The sequence below is a fragment of the Cibotium barometz genome, chromosome 38 (genome assembly GCF_041138505.1).
Source record: "Cibotium barometz isolate CiBa-2024 chromosome 38, ASM4113850v1, whole genome shotgun sequence".
Classification (NCBI taxonomy): Eukaryota; Viridiplantae; Streptophyta; class Polypodiopsida; order Cyatheales; family Cibotiaceae; genus Cibotium; species Cibotium barometz.
The window spans coordinates 37,170,905-37,192,185 of NC_141083.1; the positions used below are offsets into that span (position 1 = coordinate 37,170,905).

Here is a 21,281-nt window from a genome sequence, read left to right on the forward strand (position 1 = left end):
ACAAAAGCCCCTTGATTTGCACTGCAATTTGCTGCAATTTGCTGCAATTTTGCCCAAATGTGCAATTTTTTACATCATACAGCATGTATGAGTGCTTAATTGCACAATTACATCAAAAGCCCCAAATTTCGACATCCAATTTCCTGCAAATTGATCCTGATTTGACCAATTTCCTGCAAATTTATCCTGATTGTGACCAATGTCACCCAATTTTGCCAATTTTGCTCAAAAATTGAGCAATTGGGCACCTGTACCTGCTCAATTGATAATTGTACCTGCTCAATTGCAAGTCCCAAAAAAAAATTGAAGCAAAATACCTTTCAAATTTCTGATTTTTCTCTGATTTGCAGGTTGATGATTTGGTGCTATTCTGCAGAAAACTGATGCAGATAAGGGACTCGCTTTTCCTGTGACAAACCCATTTCAATTCTGGCCAGCTCTCAGATTTATCTCTGCGATTAGTGCCCAAAATTAGAGCTCAGCCAGTTGATTAGGTTGCCGCAATCGCAGAGGTTGAACACAATCACTAGTGTCTGGATTTAGCATGGCTATGGCTGTTTTGGCGAGAACGCTTAGCCTGAAGCGAGCCAATGCGAGGGCGAAGACTTTCCGAAGGACGGACGGCAGCGCTTGTTGACGTCGCCTTCCTGATGTATTCGAATTCTTCGCCAATGTTCGGCTGGCTGCTCACGCTCGACGCCCAGCGCTACGGCTGCTGCCTTCGCTCGCTTTTTGGACCAGCCGACGCTACACGCTCGACGCCCAGCGCTACGGCTGCTCACTTTGCTGCTGTGTTCGTTCACGCTGAACTGCTGTAGGCGCCTGGCTCTGTTGCCTACGTCCAGCAATAGCGGCCACCTATCCGCCTGAAGTCGACGCTTTTGTGTCCAGGTCCCTTGCTGCAAGCCTAAGTAGTCGACTGTGCTGATGACGCTTCTCACCAGCGATGGCCCTCCCTCTAGCGCCAAGCTTGGCCAGACCTCGTGGCTGTCGGGCAGCCCACGCTGGTTGGCTGGGCAGAGAAAGGCGACCAGAATTCAGCACGACCAGTACGACTGCTCCAGGGCTCTGATACCAGTTGATGGGGAGAAACCAGTATTAGGGTTTAGAGTTCATTCATGGGAGACATACACAGAGAAGCAAGGGAGAGAGAGAGAGAGTTGTGGGGATAAGTCAACTCATCAATCAATGAGTGTGTGACTCCCCTATCACACATGTATATTGCACTAGTACACATAGTGCACTTAGTACATTAAAAGTACTAAGTGTACTATGTACTATAACTTATGGGCTTGTACACACTATAAGGGTGGGCATAACGCCTTTACCCCAACAGGACTGACACTGCTTCATGTGCGGGAATGCACACCTAACCAAGACCCTGTACCGGACTTGTACACCTAACCTTGGACGCTTAGAGTGGAACCCTAGCTGACTAATCCCGGATTGGGGCTCACAAGGGACCAATTACCACTCCAAATCCTGCACTTGCTTGTACAAATATGTCCACATGGCATCCAAGTGCAGGATGCACATGACATCACAAGTGCAAACAAGCTGAAGCAAGTTCCCTTGAATGCTATCTTCTCTCCCTCTTGTGCAGGAGTGTGTTCGTTTTTCTCTCGCTCCTCTTCTCTCCCATTGACACTGCGTTTTCTAGCAAACTGCACCCCCTTCTATTTGGAACTAATCTTGTTACTTGTGTTTAGGGAGATCTTGGGGGATCTCACAGTTGGAATCAAAGCGATCCTAAGGATGGAGGCAAGAAAAGCAAGGTTTGTTTGCATGTCTCTTGCATGGCCGCAAGAATGTCGAGGATCCCAAGTATTTCTCTTATGGTATTTGCTAGAGTTTTGATCTCGGTTGAAAAGGTATGGTGCTTTTTGCATGTCTCACACATGGTCGCATGTATGTCGAGAATCCCACATATTTTTCTTACGGTATTTGCTAGGGTTTCGATCTCAGTTTAGTGCTTCTTGTGGTTTTCTATCACGCATGCTTGAAACATGTGGTATGAGGGCCGCGAGGGGGGGGGGGGGAGGGGGGAGAGAGAGAGAGAGAGAGAGAGAGAGAGAGAGAGAGAGGTGCGTGCGAGGGTGTATCCAGCCATTGGGTGTGTTCCATACCTTAGCCCAAGATACCCCATAGGCCGAGTTTTGTGTCAATGTGCAAGAAAGTGCATAAATCTACGTGCTTGCAACAATAGTATGCGACTCGCGTACGGAAAGGCTTAACAACCCTAAGCTTGGCAAGGGTACACACACATGCAACAGGCAGCCAGCATCCTGCAGTGTAGAGAGGAGAGGGCTGCACATAGGAAAAAGCACATGCAGGACTTAAATATGGAAAAAGCATGAAACTCCCTGTTTTAGAAAAAATGTTTTTTTACAAACTTGGGGGCATTTTTTGGAAAAAGCCTGCATGTTCAGTTTCATTCAGAAAAAAAACGTGGGGGGGTGTTGCTTTATATGGGTACACACCAGACTTAACAAACAAAAGAGCTCCCATCCCTTGTGGCAAGATTTGAACTCTAAAGAGGGTGTCTCCTTTGCACTACTTCATTACACACACGGGCAAGATTTGACCATATATACACGCTTTCTTGAGATTTGCAGGATGGTGTTTCTCCTTACATTTCTTCTATTCTCATGGAAACCCCGGCTGGACATCACCAACGGGGCAATCAAGAAGTAGTTATGTCTGTGCAGACCAAGGCGATGGGAGCGGTAGAAAAGCATACCTTGATACTAAGATGTTGGAACTTCAAGAGGTAGTTATGCTATAACATACGCCAAGCTAGGACCATGTGAAACAACGAGGCCTTTAAACCTGAGTTTAGCGAGTTTTTAGCAATCCTTTAAACAGCATACATGAATCTGAAAGATGTAGTCGAGACGACACCATATGGCGTCCCAAATTACCCCCCCCCCCCCCCGCAAGCAAGAGTATTTGCTTTATTTCTTCTTCTGGAGAATTGAATACAAGCTGAATTGTGTCCACAAGACTAGGCGGATAAAATGACTGACTGACCGCCAAATGCAAGGACTAAGCGACCAAATGCTGGGCAGAACCGTGCATAAGTTGTACGCGACTGTGAAGCTATCTTCGAAGAGGATACTGGCCCAAGACTGAGGGTTGGTGTGCTGAGATCTCTTGAAGAGGCTTAGCTTCGTTTGCCTTGGGCTAAAAGCACAAGAGTGTCTGTAAGTATGCGAAGGCTGAAGCCTATGCACACATGCTTGACTGTATTGCTTAATAACTCTGATTTTATTCTGATGATTTTTGGGACTCATGATGAAGGCAATGAAGGTGTTAGGGTTAGGGTTTGAAGATGCTGCAAACAAGCGTGGAGAGCAACAGAGAGGGAGAACACGACTTTAGTATTATGCTTGATGAAAAGTGAAGTACAATAGCCACATAATAGTGACCCTAAAGATATGTGTTCACATGTCCGGCCATAAAATGTGTCGGGTGGACCAAAACACCTATAAACTGAATATAAGTGAAACTAGGCTAAACTGGGGGAAAAAACCTCCACTAACTGAAGTAAAAAGTGCCCCAGTAATCTACTGATGATCACTAGCACTCCTCTGGGTGCATACACAGCATAAAACCCAACAAACCCCCCTGGAGTGATATGTGATCACTGTACATCATCCACCAAAAGGAAACAAATTCAAAGCACTGCGGAATGCTTCAAATTTCGGACGTGGTAATGCCTTGGTGAAGATGTCTGCCACATTCTGAACTGTAGGACAGTAGATCAGACTGATATCTCCTGCCTGGAGTCTCTCCCGAACAAAATGATAGTGAATCTCAATGTGTTTCGTGCGAGCATGAAACACAGGATTCCTGGCCACAGCAATGGCACTCTGACTATCAGTATAGATAGGTGTAGGCTCCTCCACTGAAATATCCATATCAGTCATGAGACGACGCAGCCAAACACACTCAACAGTAGTAGTGTAGGCTGCTCTGTACTCTGCCTCACAAGACGAAGTGGCCACTGTGGTCTGTTTCTTGCTTAGCCAAGAAATGCATGAAGAGCCAAGAAAGAAACAATTTCCACTAGTGGAATGTCTGGTATCAAAATCACCAGCCCAATCTGAATCACTGTAAGCGTATAACTGCATGTCACCCCCCTCAGGATAAAGCAATCCAAGAGACAAGGTACCCTGCAAATAACGGAATACACGCTTCACAGCTTGCCAATGTGACAACCGCGGGCTGTGCATGAATCTGCTCAACTGAGAGACTGCATACTGAATATCTGGCCTTGTATTACACAAGTAAATGAGGCACCCAACAGCCTAAGCATATGTAGTGGCATCAAAGGAAATACTGTCATCTTGTAGTGACAGTTTCATCCCAGGCTCCATAGGAGTACTAATAGGCTTGCAATCCTGAAATTTAAACTTCTCCAAAAGTTTAGCAACATAACGTGATTGCAACAACCCAATGCCTCTGTTATCCTGCACAAACTGTATGCCCAAATAGTAATGTACAAGCCCCAAGTCAGACATGTCAAATGTCTGTTGCAGTATCTCCTTAAAAGCTGCAATTTTGTCATCATTTGATCCCATGAGCAAGAGATCATCCACATAAAGAGTGATGACCAGCAGATCTGTCTCTTCTTTCTTTACATACAGAGTGGCTTCTGATGGACTGTTCACAAATCCCTGAGTGAGTAGAAAAGCATCTATTTTTGCATACCAAGCTTATGGAGCTTGTTTCAAACCATACAAGGCCTTTTTCAGCCTGCATACTTTCTCCTCATGACCATGTTCTGCAAAACCCATGGGCTGAAATACATAAACTTCCTCCTCGAGGTCCCCATGTAGGAATGCAGTCTTTATGTCCAACTGGTGAACAACCCAACCACGATGTGCAGCCAATGCAATGACACACCTAAGTGTCGACATACGAGATGTAGGAGCAAATGTCTCCTCATAATCAATGCCCTTCTTCTGTGCATAGCCCTTTGCAACTAGACGGGCTTTGTACCTGTCAATGGATCTATCTGCATGTCTTTTCAACTTATAGACCTATTTAGTACCAATTGCTTTCTTGCCTTTGGGCAGATCAACCAAATCCCATGTTTGATTCCTTTTAATAGAATCAAGCTCATTTTGCATGGCTTTGTTCCAATGCACATTATCTCGTGCATCCACAAATGAATCAGGTTCATCATCATCCTGTAAACTGGCTGCCATAACCAGATTCAAATCCATGATGTGTGCATGCTCATTGGTCCTTGTCTCCCTACGAGTACGACCAGCAAGAGGACCCTCTAAATGGCTGTCCTGTAATGTCCTCAAATACCATCTAGGTATATGTCTGACCTGTGGTGCCTGCTGCCCCATATTTGGTTCAGCTTCTGGTTCATTTTGCTGCTGAATTTCTGCACCACCTACATCATTTGCTGGCTGTCCTGTACCCTCATTAGTTGGATCACCAACTGTGCAATGAAATTCCATAGGTAGTAGACCTTCAAACACATCATTTTCAGCCTGATTTGCCTCATAACCAGCCATGGATATTTCTGATTTTTCATCAAAAATTACATCTCGACTAGTGAATATCTTCCTCGATAGTGGGTCATATAACTTGTAGCCCTTGCTCTCACGGCTATACCCAACAAAAATGCATTTTGTGGCTTTATCATCCAACTTCCTCCTCAACTCTTTGGGTATGTGTGCATATGCAAGACACCCAAAGATACGAAAATGCGATACAGAAGGCTTGCGGCCATGCCAAGCCTCAAAAGGAGTAATAGAAACCAATGCCTTTGTGGGACATCGATTCAAAATATGACAAGCACACATGACAGCTTCCACCCAAAAGATATGTGGTAGCCTCTTTGCCTTTAGCATACATCTGGCCATCTCCATGAGTGACCGATTCTTCCTTTCTGCAACCCCATTCTGCTGTGGAGTGTAAGGAGTAGTATACTGATGTTTTATACCTCTACTCCCAAGAAAGGAATTCAGCATATGTGACATATATTCCCCCCCTCGGTCAGAACGGAGAGTCTTGATCTTGCATCCTGACTCTGTCTCAGCAAGTGCTACAAAGGCCAAAAATGCATCATATACCTGTGATTTCTGTGTCAAAGGATAGACCCAGCATATACAAGAGAAGTCATCAATAAATGTTGCAAAATAGAAGCAACCACCTAATGACTTCGTCCGCATGGGACCACAAAGATCACTGTGTATAAGCTGCAACTTTGCAGTTGCTCTTAGAGCCTGATCACGTGGGAAGGAAAACCTATGCATTTTTCCCAAAATACATCCTTCACAAATGTGATCTGGAGGCTTCTCCACGAGAGGTAGATCTGTAAACATGTTATGTCGCTGCATAAGCATAAGACTACCAAAATTTACATGCCCCATACGAGCATGCCATAACTCCGCATCAACCATAGCGGGAGTAAGAGTGAATGCATTATAAGCAGACTGATCCACTGGCTGAAATGCATCCAACTGATAAAGTCCATGACATAATGTACCAGTAAGCATCAAGGTCAAGGCATTAGCTTTGTCTCTGCTGACCATGCATTTATCATCATCAAAGTGGACTTGCATACCACAATGTGCTAAAGAAGAAATGGACAACAAATTCTTCTTTATCCCTGGTACATATAAGGCATCTGTAAGGCGGAGAATGGAGCCATCAATGGCTGTGAGCTGAATCTCCCCAATGCCACGAACTGGATATGAAGCATTGTTGGCACACTGAACAGTTTTGCCAACAGGGGCAGGGCCAACATGACTAAACAAATCCCTGCGAGATGTGATATGCTTTGAGGCACCACTATCAAAATACCAAGTACATGCATGCTCTGTCAAACTGAGTGCCTGTGAAGACCAAGAGGCATCATAGCTGCATGTATAAAAACAGTAATCCCTGTCCTCAACAAAAGAAGCAGTCTCTGGAGGAGCTTTAGAAGCATCATTAACAGACATCCCAGCTTCCTTTGCCTTCTCTTTGGCAATCCTCTTCCTACATTCCGTGATGTAGTGACCTGGCTTCTTACAGTAATGACATTTGCCCTTCTTCTTGGGCTGTGCATCACCTTTCTTGGTATCCTGTGAAGAACCACCATCACCTGAATTTTGATTTGAACTCTTTGGCTGAGTTTTTCCTTTCCCCTTTTGACCTGTAGTAAATGCTTGTTCAGCATTTGTGTTCATGTTCATATTCTTCCTCATTTGCTCCTCTTGTAGTAAGAGAGCAACAAGTTCCTGATACTTGAGGGGTTCAACAGCATTCCTCATGCTGAGGTTCAAAGAGGTATGAAAAGCCAAGTAAGATCTTGGCAAAGAGTGCAAGATGGTGGACACAAGCTGTGTCTCAGGAATAATCTCATCCACATTGATGAGTTGCTCTCTCAAATCCTGCAGCTTGTTTAAGTGGCTAGACATATCATCTCCTTCATTCATTTTCTGATTTTCCAGCTCTCTTTTCAAAAATGAGATCCTAGCCTCATTACGAGCAGCATACATCTGCTCCAAAGTCACCCATGCATTCTGTGAAGAGCCAGCTGAACGAATATGAGGTATAATGGACCTCTGTACCGACAATGCAATGAGTGACAAAGCCTGTGCATCCCTGGCATCCCATGTCTTTTGAGCATTTGTTCTTTGAACAGGCAATGGCTGCCCTGGAGCCTGTACCTGTTGTCCTCGTCCACGAGCACCCCCTTGGGGAGGAGTCTCTGGAGCCAATGGACCTGGACGTGGTTCATCACCACTAACAAAATCCCAAAGACCTTTTGCCACAAGCACATTTTTCAGCATAAAACTCCACAATGAGTAGTTCGTGCCGTCCAATTTGTCTTCCTTAGACAAATACGTGAATACATCACTTTGCTGTTGATTTGCCATTATGCTTACGCACAATGTTGTACCTGTTTATCAAAAAACCCAATAGCAAAAACCCTGAAAACAACTGTACTCCACTGAATACAGTTCACCCAAGTATGCCTGCACTCTCAATCCTCTGAATGTGCAGCTCAATGCACCAATGACTGAGTAGAGCAGCAAATGGCGTACACAATGCCAAAATGCCCCAAAAATGCCCAAATTTACTGCACCCAAACTGTGCAAAAAACCTGTATAGTTCTTTGCTAGAAAGTCTGCCTGTATTTGCCTGTAGATTTTCACAGAGAAAATAAAAATGCCCAATATTCAAAACTTGTAATGCTTACCACAGTGTGATGTTAGCAGGTACAAATTGACTTCAATGTGAATGACTGTTGTACTGTGCAGGTACAGTTTACTGTATGGAGCAAACTGCAGGTACAGTTGAAGTACAGTGGATGTACTCTGACGGAGCACTGTACTGAACAGTGCGAACAGGTACTCTGCAGGTCTGGAAGTCGTATTGGGCACAGCAGGTACAGTCGAAGCAGGTACAGTGTTGAAGCTTCAATCGAATGTACAGAAGGTACAGTCGACTGGTACAGAAGCAGGTACCCAGCACTGAATGCTGCACGGCTGTTTGCGCAGGTTTGTACAGAGGACTGTACAGAGCAAGGCGACCAGATGCTGAAGGCGGCGCTGACAGGTGTACGGGGCAGGTACAATACCTGAAGGCGGCGCTGACTGTACGGAAGCAAGGCCACGCCTGTTGCACAGTGAAGAGCAAGGCGACACCTGTTGCAGCAGTCGATTGAGTACACGACAGACGACCAGCGTTGACAAGTACAGTCGACGCTGACTGTACGAAGCAGGTACGGGTGCTGACAACGACGAACTGGTACGGTAACTGCAGTACGGCGCACAGGTGTACGGGCAGCAACAATAACGTACAGAGTTGTACGGGCAGCAGCAATGATGTACTGGCAGTGTACGGGCAGGGCAAGGCAAGCCTTCAAAGCTCTGATACCAAATGAAGGCAATGAAGGTGTTAGGGTTAGGGTTTGAAGATGCTGCAAACAAGCGTGGAGAGCAACAGAGAGGGAGAACACGACTTTAGTATTATGCTTGATGAAAAGTGAAGTACAATAGCCACATAATAGTGACCCTAAAGATATGTGTTCACATGTCCGGCCATAAAATGTGTCGGGTGGACCAAAACACCTATAAACTGAATATAAGTGAAACTAGGCTAAACTGGGGGAAAAAACCTCCACTAACTGAAGTAAAAAGTGCCCCAGTAATCTACTGATGATCACTAGCACTCCTCTGGGTGCATACACAGCATAAAACCCAACAGATGATAACTTGCCTTTTTATATGGGCTAGTCGGCTGTCAGAAGGGGCTGTCGGCCTGTTTATTTCTGCCACAACTGTTTTAATTAGCATTTAATGCTTGATTTGCTGCGTGGACTTGACTGGTTGCTGGCCGACTGCTGTCCAGGCCTCTTAGCCTTGGCCGACTGCTTGCCCAAGCCCATAAGCCTACCGACTGGTGCCTAGGGGTATTACCTACCCCTTGCAAGGTTGCCCACTTCTTGGGGCTGCCTTGGAGCTGGCCCTAGGGCTGGCCCCTACTACATGAGTAACTAATGAGCCTATGATGCAAACTACTCCTAAGGCTGACATCTGCATGCACCTACGTGATGATCACTTGCTGAATTCTCCAAAGTGGGTTAAGAGGATTGACCTAACACTGACCTCTATGGCTCGGAGACTGACCTACGTACCTTGTGCCTAACATATCCCGGAATGGGGCTCACAAAGGGGTCACGGCCTACAACAAAATATCCTAAAAGTTACTACTTCTATCCATGATTCTTGCACTGTTGATGAGTCAGTTTGTCACTGTGTACCAGAGTGCATGGGTGCATGTGACATTCCCTCGAGCTTAGCTTGGCGGCAGGTTCATGGCTTCTAGATAGTCCACCAATAACTATGGATACTCGAGGAAGAATTCTTCATCTAGCCAAACGGCTTCATGGGTTCCTCGATCTTTGAACTTGGTTTAAAATTGGCGAAGACGTCGTCCAAAACCGCGCTTCCAACGATGTAGCAGGATCAGCTTAGACTCTGTGACTTCTGCTTCATCAACCATTTATGGCTACTACTCTTCTAAAACATTATGCAATGAAGGTCTGATATAGGGCTTTAACCAAGAGACGTGGAAGACGTTGTGCATCGTCCAACTGTCTGGCAATTTGAGTTGCACGGCAACATCGCTTATCTTCTTGATGATGGAAAAAGGACCAAAACTTTTGAATGACAACTTTGGACAGCCCTTGCCCACTTGCTTGAGTCTTTGCGTCATAATCCTTAAATATACCCATTCACCTTCTTTGAAGTTGATGTCTCTCCGTGACTTATTCTCCTATCTGGTGTAAGCCTCCTGAGCTTTGGTAAGACGCTCTTTGATTGACTCAATGATGGCTAAAAAAGTTTGTCGTCTTGTTGGCTTCCAAGGAAGGAGAGATCAACCGTGTGACAAGGGATGAAAATCTTCGACCAAAGGCTGCCTCATACAAGTGTCATTGATGCACAGGAAAGATGTGTGAGAAATCTACTATATACAGGTGAATCCGGTACAACCTGGAGTGGGGGACCAAGGATGGTATTTATACCACCCTCCTATGCTAGTCGGCCAAGCAAAAACAGCCGACAGCCAACAAAACATGTCCACAACTGGAGAAAGCCACTCGGCCAGCTCATAAACAGTCGGCCAGTAAAAAGACATGAAGTCGGCCATATCAGAGGGAGTCGGCCAGCACAGGATTATCCCACGACCAAAGAAAAAATAGAAAAAATATGGAAAAATGAGAAAAGGCTCTGGGCGGGCACACCCACAACAAAGGCCCTCACTGTAGATACAGGAGATGACTGCTAACAGGAACCAGACCTAACAACTGCGCTAGTTGCATCTCCAACTCAGCTTCCAACGCCTTGGAAAGACGGTACGAAAACTTATTGAGTGGTTTTTTGTTTTTATTTTTCGAGCCAGGGGCAAAAACGAGCAAGCTCGCTCTGCGACTCGAACAAAGAAACACTTGTCATTAGCTTCCTCGATGGCTCAGCTCCAAGTACCAAATCGATACGATAGTCTTCAGGACAAGAGGGTGGAGGTCTGGGTGAAAGATCATCCCTCAACATGACGTCTTGAAACTGTTGGAGGAGGCCTATCATCTGTGGCTCTAACGGAGTTGCGATGGATGTCGATATCTTCTATGGGCGGACATAGAGCTTGGAGGTGGGAAACGAGCGAAATACGTTGAATGCTCCGATCCCCGCGAATAATAGTAGGCTCTGGACCTTTGACGATTGTGAAGGTGCCTTGCCTCCAATCAGGAATGGGCGCATACTAGCAAAACCACTGAATCCCTAGGATCATGTCGCATCCGAGGAGGGGCGAGAATGAAATCCCTCTGAAACTGAGCCTTCTAGACTGTGAAGGCAAACTATTGAGCTTTCTGGGTGATATGGGTACATAAGCTGGGAGTGAACCCATCCACGTCCAAATGATAAGGCACTAGGGCACATTTTATCTTGGTCGCCAACTGCAGAGAGATGGAATCTTCTAAACTACCCATGTCGAAGAGAATAACAAATTGTTACCCTTCGCTATGCCATAAGCTCTGATAAGACCTTTCTGAACCTTCTCAACTCCGATAAGACCTTTCTGAACCTTCTCACCTCCGCCCTCCTGCTTGTCATTGAATACCACTACGAGTACCGCATTCAAAGTGGGCAAAAGCTGAACAGCATTGGTGGTTGAGGGCAAGGGTGGAGGGGGTGGTAGAACAATGGCGGTAGCCACTATAGAGGCTGGTTGTTTGCCTTTTCCTGCTTGCCATTTGGTACAATCCTTCTTTGCATGCCCCATGTGGTGGCAAAAAGAAACAACGGTTCTCTTTGAAATACCGCCCTTTCTCATCTGACTGTAAGAATCCTCCAGTAAGGCCCTCCTTGATCTTTTCTTCATGGGTCTTCTTGGGTCCATCCTGTCACTCCTTCCGAGTAGAAGAGCTAGTCTGGCCCTTCTTCTTTTAGTCCTTGTTGTTGGGTGCCCCCTTACCTGCCTATTGGATAGACGCCTAGTTCTACTAAGTGATCTGCGTCTGCTGCTACTGAGGTTTGGGGGTGACTGGAGCGGTCTTGGGCTTGCCTCCATTGAGCATCTTCTTGTCAAAATACGCAACGGAAATGATAACCATATTTGAGACCACAAGAGCAAGTAGAGTGCAGAAAATAGACAGCACAAGAGAAGGAGAGAGATAGGCGTATAACTCTTCTCTGTACACAAGATCCCGAGGAAAACTAAATGAATACAATGTGGGGCAATGGGGCCTATTCATATGGCCCCATCATGCAGTCGGCCAGCGCTAGCATGCGCCGCCAGCCCTCACGACTGGGCACATCCAGTCGGCCAGCAGAAAAAAACTCCACGACTACTTCTGATCAGGTCGGCCAGCCCACGTGTCCAAGAGTGCAGTCGTATAGCATCAGAAGCTCCTGCCAGCCTGTGGCAGCCACAACAGAGGCCCTAGTGTCTGATAAAGACAGGAGATAACTTCTAACACCCCCTATCAGCTCCTGGCTATGAAATCAACCCAAGGGAGCTGGAGTGCCGCCTGAGCGTAGCCTGAGGTAGAGACTTTGTGAAGAGGTCCGCTGCATTGTCCTCCGTCGAACAATAAAGTAGCAAGATGTCACCAGCCAAGATCTTCTCATGTACAAAGTGATACTGTATCTCTATGTGCTTGGTCCGGGCATGGAAGACCGGGTTTCCAGCGATAGCTATACAACTCTGGTTATCGCACTGGATGACTGTGGGCTCCTTCTGTGGAAACCCAATCTCGCCTAGCAGCCTCCGCAACCACACAACCTCGCAAGCAACACCATAACCTGCTTAAAGACCATACAAGGCCTTACATAGCCTATAAACCATCCCTTCTGATGCTGGAACAACAAAGCCTGGAGGCTGCTCAACATACAGCAGGTCACCATTAAGGAACGCAGATTTTACATCCATTTGATACACGGGCCACCTCTGAGAAGAAGCAAGGGCAAGAACCGTCCGAATCGTGGTCATCCGTGCTGTCGGTGCAAAGGTATCCTCGTAGTCGATGCCTGGCCGCTGAGCATAACCTTTAGCCACAAGTCTGGCTTTGTGTTTGTCCACCGACCCATCTGACACTGTAAACAGGCGGAAGCTCTGGGAGTCTTCTTTCAGCCCTAAACACTCTTGGAAACCATCTGATGCAAAACGCAGATATAGAGAGAGAGTAGAGAGAGAGAGAGTGAGAGAGAGAGATGTGCTGGAAATTCAGTATTTTCATACGGTACAAAAAGGTACCCTAATCTACAGCCATAGGCTGCCTTACATAAAAGGTGCTAAACACCAAAATCTCCTAGTCTAGGCCCACACCCAAAGTGGGAGTGAATGAGTACAATGATGAGCATTCATGCTATTTATAGTCACTTGGGAATATTTGGGCTGCTGGCCGACTGCCCTCTTTATGTCCATAATCATCGTCGTCTGGTCCTCATGCAGCCCCGACAGCACTCCTCTGCTCGCGACAGCCTCCAATGCAGCCGACAGTCCGTCTTCATGCTTTTGCTCCAATCCGTACACTGCTAAATAGCACTTTGTGCTCCATGTCCTAGTTCTAATACTCTTTATCTGGCTGCCTATTCTGGATCAGCATCTGAAGATTGTCCATGGCATTGACCATGCACATGACATCCCCCTCTGCTAAACTTGATGACGGGAATCCAACCTGCTCTTGGATGACTGTCATCATCCCAATCCTTTCCCGAAGTCCCTCTGTCATCCATCCATCCCTGGCAACCCTTTTCTCTGAAAGCCCGGCCTGTTCTCCAAACCACTCTGTCTCACACGAAGATCTATGCATCTGTTTTCATCAAGTCCACAATCCATTCCTGCCCTGCCTTGAACACCGTCTTGGTCTTCATTCCTGAGAAATGAGTCTGGCACTCTCACATCACCCTTGGAGGATAAACCTCCCTTGGGACCGTTGCCCGAGACCCTGTCTGGCTCACAGGACTGCCATCCCCTTTGGCTTTGTGGAACACCACCAACAAACCTCCTCGGAGCTCTTCCCGATTCTGTGTTCTTTGCCTTGGGCTTCATATCCGTGTACTCTTGGAAACCATCTGATGCAAAACGCAGATATAGAGAGAGAGTAGAGAGAGAGAGATGTGCTGGAAATTCAGTATATTCATATGGTACAAAAAGGTACCCTAATCTACAGCCATAGGCTGCCTTACATAAAAGGTGGTAAACACCAAAATCTCCTAGTCTAGACCCACACCCAAAGTGGGAGTGAATGAGTACAATGATGAGCATCCATGCTATTTATAGTCACTTGGGAATATTTGGGCTGTTGGCCGACTGCTGGTCGGCCAGCCGACTGCCCTCTTTATGTCCATAATCATCACCATCTGGTCCTCATGCAGCCGACAGCACTCCTCTGCTCCCGACAGCCTCCAACGCAGCCGACAATCCTTCTCCATGCTTTTGCTCCAATCTGTACACTGCTAAATAGCACTTTGTGCTCCATGTCCTAGTTCTAATACTCTTTATCTGGGTGCCTATTCTGGATCAGCGTCTGAAGATTGTCCATGGCATTGACCATGCACATGACAGACGCATATTAAAGACCCATTTGACACCAATGACTGACCGTTTCGACAGCCTCGGTACCAACTCCCATGTGTTGTTCTTCTCGATGGCATCAAGTTCCACCTGCATGGCTTTCCTCCAAGTATCCTGTGAGAGGGCTTCCTTTACGGAAGTGGGCTCCTTGTCCCGCATAATGCGAGACATCAGAGCATAGTTTACCTGAAGAAGCTCCGCTGTATTGCTTTTGTCTCGGACTCTGTGTGATCTTCGAGGGCCGTCCTCTGTGGTCCACTCGGAGGATAACTCCATGACACTTGACTCCCGAAGGGTGCCCAACAACCACCTGGGTACTCGAACAGATGGAGGAGCCTCCGGCCGTTGCCAGGGCTCTACTCCAGCTGCGGGCTCAACCTCTTGTACTGACTGAGGTTGATCAACTCGAACAATGGTCTGGGAATCATCATCAGACTCCTCTGGATCTCCAAGAAGTGGCGGCTCCTCGACAGTGGATACTGGAACATGCTCATCAAAGACCACATCCCGGCTGACAACAATCTCATTCCTGTCTGGATCATACAATCTGTATCCCTTGGAAAGAGAATTATACCCCACAAATATAAGCTTGCGGGACTTGGAGTCAAGCTTCCCCCTCTGCTTCTTCGGAATATGTACGTACGCATCACTCCCAAAAACACAGAAGTGTGAGACATCAGGTTTCCTGCCAAAGTATGCCTCAAACGGAGTCATATTAGGTACTGAAGTCATTGGAGACCGGTTGAGGGTATGGACAGCCGTTGCCACAGCCTCTCCCCAAAGTGGACGAGGAAGATCACGATGCTCCAGCATGATCCTCGCCATCTCCACCACAGTCCTGTTTTTGCGTTCTACAACTCCATTCTCTGAAGGCGATCCTGTGTTGGCCAGTTCCCTCTTGATGCCATGATCTGCACAAAATCTGAGAAATACAGTCGAGGAGAATTCACCCCCTTTGTCAGCCCTGAGAGTCTTTACCTGCAATCCAGACTCTTTTTCCACCATCACGTGCCAATCCTTGAACCGTGCAAAAGCTTCGTCCTTCTGTGAAAGAAAGTAGACCCACATGAATCTGGTACAGTCATCAACAAGTAGCATAAATTAGAGAGATCCTCCCAATGATGGTGTCTGCTGAGGCCCACACAAGTCAGTGTGAATCAACTCCAACGGTTTCGAAGCCCGCCTGAAAGCCTGCTTCGGAAAGGATTCTTTGTGCTGCTTACCACGTATGCAAGAACTGCAACGTCCTTGCCTACTGCCAACATCTAGCAAGCCAACCACCATCTGGTCTCGGAAAGCTCGCCGCAGTGCATCCACATTTAAGTGGCCAGGAGAGTGCAAAGAGCTTGTAGATACCATTCTCCACACCGCCTTCCCAAACAACCTGGCCAGTCTCCCGGTCCCGTAGAGCAACTGAATGCTCCTCAAATTCCGCCCGAAAGCCAGTCTTGCATACTTCATGCACTGATAGAAGATGAAAACCCAGAGCAGGGATGTAAAGAACACGGGAAGCATGCTTGCTCCCCTTGCGGTCGGGAATAATCTCCATCCAGCCCTCACTGTGTATCGGAAAAGTGGAGTTGTCGCCAATTAAAATGCGACCTGACTGCCGTTTCAGATCCAAAAAGAAGTCACGGGACAGTCATGTGCCTAGAAGCACCACTATCAAGAATCCATTCCCGGGTATCCTTCGCGGTGAAGCCAACTGCCTCCTCGCTCGAAGACGATGAAGCATCGGAGTCCATCATCTCTAAGTGCACAAATGCAAGAGTCTTTGCAGCTGAGGCTGAAGAATCAGCACTCTTCCCAATCCGCTTAGGACACTTCCTCCAATAGTGGCCTTTCTCGCCACAATCATTGCAGGATCGTTCGGCCTTCAGCTTCTCTCGTTCTGTGTCGGGCTTCTTCTCAGAAGACTTCTCCGGTGAAGCCTTTCCTTCGCCCTTGTTGTTATTCCGGCCTTTCGACCGTTGGCCAGTTAAGGCCTCCGAACCTCCGCTGTGAGGAGGGTTCGTGAAACGTTCCTCCTCGTCCAAGACCATGGGCACAAGCTCCTCCCAGGTAATGGTGCTGAGCCTGCCACTCGTAATCAAAGAGGAGTAGAAAGCGGAATACTCAGCAGACAAGTGGGACAGCAAAGTAATGGCCATGTCTTCAGATGATATCTCCTTCCCAGCCTGGAGGACTTCCTGCTGAAGGGCCTACAGCTTGTTAATGTGCTCCCGCATCGTCGATGACTTGCAGGGTTCATAACCCGCATCTGCACTTCCAAGGAGATCCTCTTCATGGGTGATACCCTGTTATAAAGAGAAGCCAAGTGCTGCCATATGCCTCTGGCCAGCGTCATATGCTTTACGTGATTGATTACTTGTGGTGTGCAATTGAGGAAAATAAATGACCGGACCCTGGCGTTGACACGATCCCACATCTGTGCCTGTGCCTGTGCCTCGCGGTCCTTCTTCATTGACTAACTCCTCTTCCTCTGCTTCCGGCTGTGGAACCCCGATAACGATGAAATCAGCAAGGTCATATGACTCCAACACAGACTCCATCATAACCTTCCAGATGCCGTAATTGTTCCCGTCTAACTGACAGTCCACTGGGAACGTGGGGAGAGTCGGGATCTTCACATGCTTCTCAGCCATCTCTAACAAATCTGCCATCACGAGGATGTAACTGAAAAAGGGTGGGTGGGTGTGAAAAAAACTCTAAACCTGCAAGTGGCTGTCCAGCACCTTAGCCCGCCTTCCTCTTGCAACTTCTCTTCCCGAACAGTCCAAACAGTCCACCAATCAGCAACGTAACTATCCCCCTCTTGCTCAGAAAACTCCCAAGATCTTTCAAGAGCCTAGGGCTCTGATACCATGTCAAAATACGCAACGGAAATGATGACCAAATCTGAGACCACAAGAGCAAGTAGAGTGCAAAAAATAGACAACACAAGAGAAGGAGAGAGATAGGCGTATAACTCTTCTCTATACACAAGATCTCGAGGAAAACTGAATGAATACAATCTGTGGCAATGGGGCCTATTTATATGGTCCCATCATGCAGTCGGCCAGCGCTAGCATGCGCCGCCAGCCCTCACGACTGGGCACATCCAGTCGGCCACAGCAGAAAAAAACTCCACGACTACTTCTCTATACACAAGATCTCGAGGAAAACTGAATGAATACAATGTGGGGCAATGGGGCCTATTCATATGGCCCCATCATGGGGTCGGCCAGCGCTAGCATGCGCCGCCAGCCCTCACCACTGGGCACATCCAGTCGGCCAGCAGAAAAAAACTCCACGACTACTTCTGATAAGGTCGGCCGACCCACGTGTCCAAGAGTGCAGTCGGCCAGCATCAGAAGCTCCTGCCAACCTGTGGTGGCAGCCACCCACACCATGGAAAAAAACGAGAAAAAATGGGGAAAAAATACGAGGAGTGAGGAAAAATGATAAAAACACCTATATAGGGCGGGCACATCCACAACAGAGGCCCTGGTGTCTGATAAAGACACGAGATGACTTCTAACACTTCTCATGGTTCTGCGCAAGAGTCAAAGCCCTATCATAAGTCTAGGGTTCAAAGTCTCGAACGGGAAACCGAATGTTTGGACCCAATCCCCGAATGAACTGCTTCAACTTCTCCTCCTCGAACTTCCCCAACTGTTGAGCTGATGTGATCACTTTGTTGGAATAGGTGAGCACAAGGGAACCATTCTGGGTGCCAATCATAGTCCGGTAAGCCAGCGTAAGAATTTGTGCGCAAACGGAACCAATGTTGCCACCAAGTGACTGCATCACTTGGGAGGTGCGGAACCACCATATGGACTTTATCTTGGGTGTCTGTGATCTTGGAGAGTGGAAAATGGGCAACAAACTAGTGAATAAACTAGGTCACGACTCACAACCGAATGGTCGCACCTGCCGTCGTACTTGGTGAAGTTCGGTGAGGCACGGATAACTGTTGTCGAGGTCGTGGCTAGGTTGTGGAGGACTGAGAAGGGTGGAAAGAAGTTACCAGAGTCCGGAGTGTGTTGGAATTGATCCCTAAAGTCTTCTCGGGCATGTCGCTCGTGGTTCGCCTTCGCTTCGAGCTCTGCCCACAGTCGCTCCTCTTTGGCCTTGCGTTTGGCTTTCTCTACCAATTGTTTGGCCAATGTTGCTTCACAATCTCGCTCTTCTTTTTCAGTCATCCATCCACACCACTGTTCCATTGAGGAACTTTGTTCGTTGGGTGTCTCTTGCTAGGCCAAGGTTGCCTGTAATTCTGTCAGATTTTTTTCCATTTGGACTCTTTCAAGTTGAATCTAGACTTGCCTTATCTGTTCCTTTAACTTTTGGTTGTCTTCGTCTTCTTTTAGCGGAAGCATTTCTTCGAATGGTTCTTCTTCTTTAGTGATGTCTTCGAAGCTTGATGCCATGGTGGATGGACGGAGTGATTTTTCCCGATCTTAGCTTTAACATCCACCTTGGATGCTCTCACCCTAGGTTGCCTAGTTGAAACACGTCCCAAGCTCTCATACCAATGTAGCATACGCCAAGCCAGGACCGTGTGAAACAACAAGGCCTTCCCAGATGGGGTCCCAAATTACCCATTGAAGGGCCCCCCCGCAAGCAAGAGTATTTGCTTTATTTCTTCTTCTGGAGAACTGAATACAAGCTAAACTGTGTCCACAAGACTGAGCGGACAAACTGATTGACTGACCGCCAAACGCAAGGACAAAGCAACAAAACGTTGGGTAGTACTATGCATATGTTGTACGCGATTGTGAAGCTATCTTTGAAGAGGATACACCGGCCTGAAATTGAGGGTTGGTGTGTTCTAATCTCTTGAAGAAGCTGAGCTTCATTTGCCTTGGGTTGAAAGAGTGACTGTAAGTATGCAAAGGCTGAGGCCTATGCACACATGCTTGACCATATTGCTTGTAACTCTGATTTTATTCTGATGATTTTTGGGATTGATGATGGCTTGCCTTTTTATATGGACTCAAGGGGTGGTCGTTTGTCAAAAGGGGCTCAAGGCTGTCAGCTTGTTTATTTCTGCCACGACCAGTTTTAATTAGCATTTAATACTTAATATGCTGTGTGGACTTTACTGGTTGCTAGTTGACTGCAATCTGCCCCTGGCCGACTGCTATCCAGGCCTCTTAGCCTTCGCCAACCGTTGGCCCAAGCCCATAAGGCTGCCGACTGGTGCCTAGGGGTTGGCTAGCGGTATTACCTACCCCTTGCAACGCTGCCCACTCCTTATGGCTGGCCCCTACTACATGAGTGTAATTGAAATGCCTATGACGCATACTACTCCTTAGGCTGACATCTACATGCACCTACATAGCTGCAGAGCGACTAAAACAAAAGCTCCAAAGATCATTATATGATAATGAAAAGGGGCGAGAGAACTTACGATCTGGACTTCCTGCGCTGGGCTGCTTGGCGCTTCCGCTTGGTAATGTCCTGGGGGGTTTCGAAGAAGCGGCGGCGGCGGCATTCAGCGATGATGCCGGCTTGCATGACGGCGCGCCGGAAGCGCTTGACGACGGAATCGGCCGGCTCCGTCTCCCCAACGAAGATCTGCGTGTTGTAGGGACCCTTGAACCACAGCAGGTTCGCGAACCGCAGGGAGGGGTCGTGTGGGGATGACGACAACGATAAAGGCAAATTAGGGTTAAGGCTAGGGTTTGGAACTCGAACTTGTTTGGGGATAGGGGGTGGCGTTGGAGAGGAAGAGGATGGAGACGAAAATGAACATAGTGGTGGCGCAGAGGAAGCGCATGCCACCGCAGAAGCTGCCATCGCCATAGCTGCAGCCATCCTCTGGAGGAGCCTGAACGATAATTACACACTAACGGCTGCCCGCCAAGGCCAAATAGTGGGCAATGCGAGCATGGCTCTGTTTTTTTTTTCTTCTTCTTAATAGCAAATATATTATCAAAAATTACTTGCCATATGGCTTCCATTTGATGCACTAGCTTTCTCTTACTAATTACTCCGAACTATAGATGTAGTTCATCCAATATACAGTCGTGTCATTCTCCACCAAATGAGTTGACCGCAAGGAAGAGACGTGCCACAATAGTAACCCCTTTACACGACCTATGTGAGCTGTAATACCCACTTTTAGCATGGCTCTCTCTCTCTCTCTCTCTCTCTCTCTCTCTCTCTCTCTCTCTCTCTCAACACACAAACCATGTAGATTTTTGCATGCATCTCTTCATTGAGACACACCAATCTACGACACAAGATTTCTTTGTTTGATTGCTCACTGAAGCTCCTCTCTTCACAACTTGACTAGAGACTTGATACAGTTTAATTTCACATGGTTTTGAGGGCACCAAAACCGGTCGGGACTCTCTCTCTCTCTCTCTCTCTCTCTCTCTCTCTCTCTCTCTCTCTCTCTCTCTCTCTCTCTTTCACACACACAATGTTGATTTTTACATGCATGTGTTCAATGACATGTTGTAAACATGCCCTTCTTATAATCCTATGTATTACTCCTCCTTAATGAATCAGTGCAGCTTCTAGTGTAAGCACAGATATATCATTCGCCTACTACTTGATTTGCATTGTCGTAGCAGTAGCCCCACATGATTTTGGTTTGTGCATGCAACTCTCTCTCTCCCTTTCTCTCTCTCTCTCTCTCTCTCTCTCTTCATTTCTTTGCATGGATTTATTTATTTTGATATATCTAAAGCTGC

At 47.1% G+C, this 21,281-nt stretch overlaps 1 protein-coding gene across 1 annotated transcript in view; it reads right to left on the bottom strand.

The window, feature by feature from the left end:
• The window catches only part of LOC147616665 (uncharacterized), a 34,965-nt gene extending 14,521 nt beyond the window's left edge, over window positions 1-20,444 (bottom strand). Inside the window, exon 1 of the mRNA XM_086777733.1 lies at window positions 19,991-20,444. Within this exon, the coding sequence (XP_086633859.1) occupies window positions 19,991-20,397 (407 nt within the window). The 5' untranslated portion in view covers window positions 20,398-20,444. The remainder of the gene's footprint in view (window positions 1-19,990) is intronic.
• Between the last annotated feature and the right edge of the window lie 837 nt (window positions 20,445-21,281).